This window comes from Salminus brasiliensis, chromosome 5, assembly GCF_030463535.1.
Source record: "Salminus brasiliensis chromosome 5, fSalBra1.hap2, whole genome shotgun sequence".
NCBI classification, from domain to species: domain Eukaryota; kingdom Metazoa; phylum Chordata; class Actinopteri; order Characiformes; family Bryconidae; genus Salminus; species Salminus brasiliensis.
The window spans coordinates 40,309,663-40,316,164 of record NC_132882.1 but is presented as its reverse complement, the minus strand read 5'-3'; the positions used below and the strand labels follow the sequence as shown (position 1 = coordinate 40,316,164).

The 6,502-nt window shown below is 42.0% G+C and overlaps 1 protein-coding gene across 2 annotated transcripts in view; it reads left to right on the top strand.

Moving 5' to 3' along the window:
- Positions 1-1,937: 1,937 nt before the first annotated feature.
- LOC140555711 (uncharacterized) overlaps positions 1,938-6,502 on the top strand; it is a 6,560-nt gene continuing 1,995 nt past the window's right edge. Inside the window, exons 1-4 of one of the 2 annotated variants that reach the window (XM_072679016.1) lie at positions 1,938-2,108; positions 3,324-3,518; positions 3,748-3,894; positions 4,595-6,502. The exon at positions 4,595-6,502 is cut by the window's right edge and continues 1,995 nt beyond it. In XM_072679016.1, the coding sequence (XP_072535117.1) occupies positions 4,896-6,502 (1,607 nt within the window). In that variant the 5' untranslated portion in view covers positions 1,938-2,108; positions 3,324-3,518; positions 3,748-3,894; positions 4,595-4,895. The remainder of the gene's footprint in view (positions 2,109-3,323; positions 3,519-3,747; positions 3,895-4,594) is intronic. The other variant, XM_072679015.1, reaches the window with a different exon arrangement.

Sequence of the window (6,502 nt, the reverse complement as noted above, 5' to 3'; positions counted from 1 at the left end):
AACCCTTGTTCCATTTCATCACTTCGTCAAGCTTGTACCTGTGGGCTACTTTAAACGTTTGTCTGAAATCTGAAAAAACTAGTGTAACTGATGCCACAAGGCAGGGGAAGGCCTCAGGCCTGATTTGCTAATTAAGGTCTGAGATCATGTAAAGTAAAGGTAAAGGTAAAGGTGCACGTATTTGTCACTGTACAGTGTACAGCGAAATGTGTCCTCCGCATTTAACCCATCTGGTAGTGAACACACACTCACACACACACACATGTGTTAGGGGCAGTGAGTACACACACACACCCAGAGCGGTGGGCAGCCAACTCCAGCGCCCGGGGAGCAGAGAGGGTAAAGGGCCTTGCTCAAGGGTCCAACAGTGGCAGCTTGCCGAGCCCGGGAATCGAACCCACAACCCTGTTATCAATATCCCGGCGCTCTAACCGCTGAGTGAGGGCAGGGATAGGCGCTACTACCGCCAACATCACACAGCATTCCAGCTAGTTTGGTCACTTTTATGAGCCTTGCTTTTGTTCTAGTTCCCAAGTCAAATCTAGGTCTTACTGATCTCAACGTTATTAGCAAATCTGATTCTATTTGGGATAGCATAGACGTGATTGACTTGGCAGATTTCATTAACATTAGTTTGGCCTGGGGAAAGCTGATAAATGGATGGCTCTCTTTGCCGCTCTGTGGTTTATTTGAGATCATTTCAAAGGGTTTGACTTGTGATTTCGTGACAGACGCGTTATGACCTGGTCATTAACATCATTTAGACTAGTGTTCAGTTCTTTATTCTGAAAAGAAGAAGAAGATATTTCTTCGGGGGCCATGTATGAATGATACGGTATGCGTTGGGATCCATATTCAAATTCAAATATTTATCTTAAAAAATTCTCAGTGTCACAGCAGAAAGGGATAGCAAGACACACACGTAGATAAATAAATTACACAATTTATTAAAAGCAATAACAATATTATTTACAGATTATTTACAGATAATCGCAAATGACTCTTAATTGCACATGTAAGAGGGTGTGAGTGTGTGTGTGTGGGGGGGGGGGGGTTATTGCACATAGTATTGTTACATTGAGGGATCTCTGTTCCCTGAACATGTGTGTGCAGTTTAAGTGTGTGTGTATGTGGTCCGCTGGGAGCAGTGCTGGTTGTGGAGTCTGACGGCAGCAGGAAGGGTCCTTCACACACCTGGGGTGAAGCAGCCTGTCACTAAAGGAGCTGCCCAGTGCTGCCAGAGTCTCATGCATGGGGTGGGAGCTGTCTCCCACCACGTGCACCTGCATATATATATATATATATATATATATATATATATATATATAAATATTCTTTTTTAATGCATTATTAGATATTGTTACTTTTGTACTATGTATGTATATATGTATATGTTTTTACTATTGAATAACAAAAAAAATATTTCTAATTATGAGGAAAGTAGTTAGTTTGGCTATATATATATATATATATATATATATATATATATATATATATATACACACACACACACTTATATTGTTAGATTTATTTTATTTTTTACCTATTTAATAACGAAAAAAAACAAGAAATTGATTTCTTTCATTTAAATCTGGAAATAAAGTACATAATTTAAGATCAAGTAAAAAATGATGTATGTAGATCTATATGTATAATAAATGATAAATGATATAATATAGATATGAGTATATATTGGAGTGATAAATCCTTCAGGTTGTGTGTGGTTGTGATTTAGCCTCCTCTACCTCGCTTATGAACGCTGGTGCAGTGTTTTAGACACAGGCCTGCTGTTCACAGTGGCAGCGTGGGGGCTTTTGGAAGCAGAGCCCACCATAAGTCCAGACTGACTGATTTTAATGCTTAACGGGGGGCTTGGCTTTGTGGCGGAAACGGAAGTTTGGTCATGAAACGTGAGACGGTCCTTTTTGCAAGGAGGCTTGAAAATGGACGCATACAATCAAACAAGGCGATAGCGACGTGTCCCGCTCACTGTACAGTTATCTGCTGTTGGCGGCTTGTTTACAGAAGAGTGGGGTCTTAGCCGTGCTGCCTTCAACTCCGCCAAAGCTGGGAGCCTTGTTAGCAGCGTGCTACCAGTAGCATCTGCAGTAAGTAGCAGCTTTTATCAGGTGTAAAGTCGAGTTAAGTGAGAGTACACTGGCTTTCTGAGGTAAGTAAGCGTTTGGCTGGGTTGGTGCAGTTGCTTTACGGGGAACGTAAACACACCAAAAGCAGCAAAAGATGGAGAAGAGGAGCAGAGTTTGCTTGGCAGGATTATCAGCAAAGCCTGCGTCCGCTCAGAAGCTGGAGATCTGGAAATCAGTTCATCAGTTCCTCGCATACCAACGTGTCTGATGTTTAGTGAACAGCACATGAAGCGTGTTCAGCGAAACCGCTTTACTTTTCAGGCTGAACTTGGCTTGGTGTTGGGAATTCTCCGTTCCACCTTAAATGTTACAGTCTGGCGGCAAGGCTGCACCATTTAAGGTGGAGCGGAACACTTTCAACAACAAGCCAACTTATACCAGCCTCGTAGAGCTACGTTTTTAGCTTTTTACTTTATTAAATCCAAAATTAGAGCTTGTCTCCATTTAAAATGACAAAAATAATGAAACGTTTCAAAAACGTTTTTTTTTTTTTAAATTTATTTATTATTAAGTTAATTCATAAAAGTGGATTTCGGGCTCTTATATAGCTAGGCTGTTGGTCCCATATTAACAGTTTAATTAATTAATTATTTAAAAAAAAATCAGTTTAATAGAAGGGGCAGCTACAGTTCGAGATTATTTTTATTTTTATTATTATTATTATTATTGTGTATGTATGTGTGTGTGTATATATGCGCGCGCGTCTGGTATGTCAGTATTGGCCGTTACTGACTTTTGACTTCGTGAATCTGGCACTTATTCTTTATATTTATTTTACACTGTAATATTTAGAATAATAACTCAAAATAAGTGCAAATTATTAATCTTTTATTTGCTTCCATTGATTTTTATTAATTAATAAATAATTAATTAATTAAATTATTTTCTCTCGATCTATAATGTTGCCCTACCGACCTTCCTAGCGCTGTTTAAAGGTGACAACCTGCATTTATTCAGTATTTGTTCAGTTATTGTTGTATGAATATTTTTGTCATTTTAAATGGAGACAAGCTCCTTTTTTGGATTTAAAAAAAAAAGTATAGACTTTTTTCTTCGGTCCAACCAATGCCCAGATGTAGTTTTACAAGCCTGTTTACAACCCTGTTATTTTACATTAGAAAGAAGCGCTGACCGATCCTCAGTCTCAGTTCCTGTGTTCTTGTGAAATGTCATCAGCTGCAGCCCGAGTGCTGCTCCATTCAAAAGTTCACATCCAGCCCAGCACAGTCCCGCTGTCCGGATGTGTTCTTGCTCCGCCCGTGTTATCGAGGATGCATCAGGACGGGACTTGTTTGGACTTGTGGCCACAGCTGAATATCCCAGAACGCATTACGCAGAGTGACCGTACAGCGTCCTCCCGTCTCGTCCCAAGTCAGTACTACCAAGTGCACCAGTCCCAACTTGGCATACTTTGTGTTAGGGCTGGGCGATATGGTAAAAATACTGTATCACGAGAGTTAAAGACATTGTCCACAAAACACAGTATTTATCCCGATACATATATAATCACAGACTAAATACATTAATAGTGACAGATTCTTATAAACTACTATTCAGATACTCTCCCATTCTGAATGCAGTGATTTGATTTGTTTTTCAGCATCTGTTGCACTTTAGCCCTGGGTGGTCCAGCGGATTAAGGCACAGTCATTGTGATCAGAGGATCGCTGGTTCGAATCCCGTTCACGCTGGGAGAGCACAATCCCTGGACCCCAAGAGAGCACTATTGACCTGGCATCTCTCTAAGGTGGGTAGATGGCGCTCTCTCCCCACATCACTCCAGTGCTTCACTGGGCTTCACTGGCGTCTGCTAGCCAGTCTGTTAGAGCCAGGGATGCAGCGCTTCCCTCCAGGCATGAAAAAAGGGATGTCGGAGGGGGCGTGTGTTGGTCTCGCCCTGTCGGGAGTGTATACATACAGGTTGGGTAATTGGAGATCTAAATTGGGGAACAAATGGGTAAAAATCATATATATATATATATATATATATATATATATATATATATATATATATATTTAAAAAAAAAAAAAAAAAAATATATATATATATATATATATATATATATATATATATATATATATATACACACATACATTATATATATATATATATATATATATATATATATATATATATATATATAATCTCACAATAACCACATTTATCACAGCATGATAAAATATTGTCATATTACCCAACTCTACTTTGTATTTAGAACTCCTCAATGTTTATTCCTTTCACATTGGGCTTGTGGGAGATATGATCTGTGCTCGTGTTGGCTGGTTTAGTTTTTATTAGTGAGATTTAGTATTTTGTGTGCTTGTTTATAGCTAACGCTTGTGTGTAAGACTCAGTCTCTCTCTTCCAGAATACATAGAAATGCATCCCAAATCAGTCCAATGTCATTGTGTATTCCTGATGTATTAAACCTCTCATTTCTGTTTAGGTCCCTGGTTGTGTGCTGCTTTGTGTGTGGACAAAAGAGGGCAACACGTCAAAGGATTTAAGTTTTATGGTCTGCAAGCAACGAAGCCAACTGGAAATGGCTGAAGGAGTATAGAAGAAATAGATTTTTAGGTCTTTATCACCTACGTCTGATCAATCATGCTGCTGTTGGAGCCAGAGGGACTGGGGTTGCACAGCTGTGTTATGTGACTATTCCTCCACAAAGCAGCTTAATTTGAACGGTTATTCCATCTCCTGCAGATGGGATTTCATTAAAGACTCGCCTGGGACTAACCCCACAGATGAGAATGTCTGGTGATGAAACAATGACAAAGTTTGCACATGATCATCCGGACCGAGATCCTGTAATGGAGTCCCATACAGAGAAGGAAGACGCCCGCATTCTTAATTGCTCTCAGAAGGAACAAGAAAGAGGAGGTGCTAAACCAGTGGACAGTTACAATAATTGCTCCTTAGAAAAGGTTGCTTGTCCATCCTTAACGAAATCTGTTGATGGCGCGAGGGAAGAGCAAGGGACTGTTAAGTCTCTTTGTGGTGCCACTGGTGAGGAAACCTCTGTATTAAATGACCGCACATCCACAGAGAATTCTGAGGCTCCAAACCATGACACGTCAGAGATGGAAACTCAAAAAGCTCTTGACCAGTCTGAACCAGTAAGTGAGAAAAAGGTGCCTTCAGAAGACACCTTTGACAACACTTCAAAAAGCTTGTCCCCTGGACGCGTGGCTGAGCTGGAGCTGAAACCTTTGACGGCGAGCGAATGCAATTCTGAAGCTAGTGACGCTGACGGGGCCACAGAAGATCCCCCCGAAAGGGAGCTGTCCTCGAGCCGCGGGCGCCCACGCAAGGAAAAGCGGATAATCAAATGCGAGTACTGCGGGCGACCCTTCAATCACGCCTCTGCCTACGTCATCCACCGGCGTGTCCACACCGGCGAGAAGCCCTTTAGTTGCCAGATTTGCAGCAGGGCCTTTGCTCAGCTCTCCAACCTTAGATCACACATGAAGGTCCATAATACTCCACGGGTTTTAAGTGTGCAACATTCCAACAAATTAGAAGACAGAAGCCCCATTGTTAAAAGTGTGCCCCAGAAGGAGGAGAACGTGAATGTGGGTTTCAGGAATGACTCTCACAATAAAAGCAGTGGCCCTTTCCGTCGGAGCAGAAAGCCTGTAGCTTGTCCAATCTGTGGAAAAATCTTTCCATACAAATCAGTGCTGAAGATACATCTGCGCATTCACAGCGGGGAGAAGCCATACTCTTGCAGGGTGTGTGGTAAAGCGTTCACGCAAGCATGTACTGTTCGGGTCCACGAAAGGGTGCACTGGTCCATCAAACCCTTTCTGTGTTCCAAATGTGGGAAGGGCTTTTCTCAGATCGGCACCTTGAAGGCGCATACCTGTGCAGGTAAAAAGCACGTTCATTCCACTTTAAAAGAAATGGAATTGGCTGGAGTGGTAACTTTCCGATGTCACCTGTGCAAAAAGTGCTTTAGCACTCGAGACGAATATGATCCCCACTTGCAAGCGCATACTGATAACCAGCGTTACAGCTGTGAGCGCTGCGGTCAAAAGTACGGGCTTCGCTCCGAGCTTGAGACCCACTTAAAATACTGCTTTTCGATGTGGCTCGCGAAAACCAAGTCGTATAATCGCCAGACTGCGGCCAAATTGCACATGAAACACAGCCCCCCTAATAAAACGGCTCAAAACTCCCAGACCGGAAATGCAACGGACAGCCCGGTAAGATCGCCGAAACCTAGCTTCTCCCCACCTAAAGCATCCAAATCATCACACTGCGACTCGTCCCAGCATCCCAAACGCAAGAAGTACCTTTCTTTGCTGACTTGCCCTCCTGAGGTGATCGCCACGTCCATTTACGACCCCCG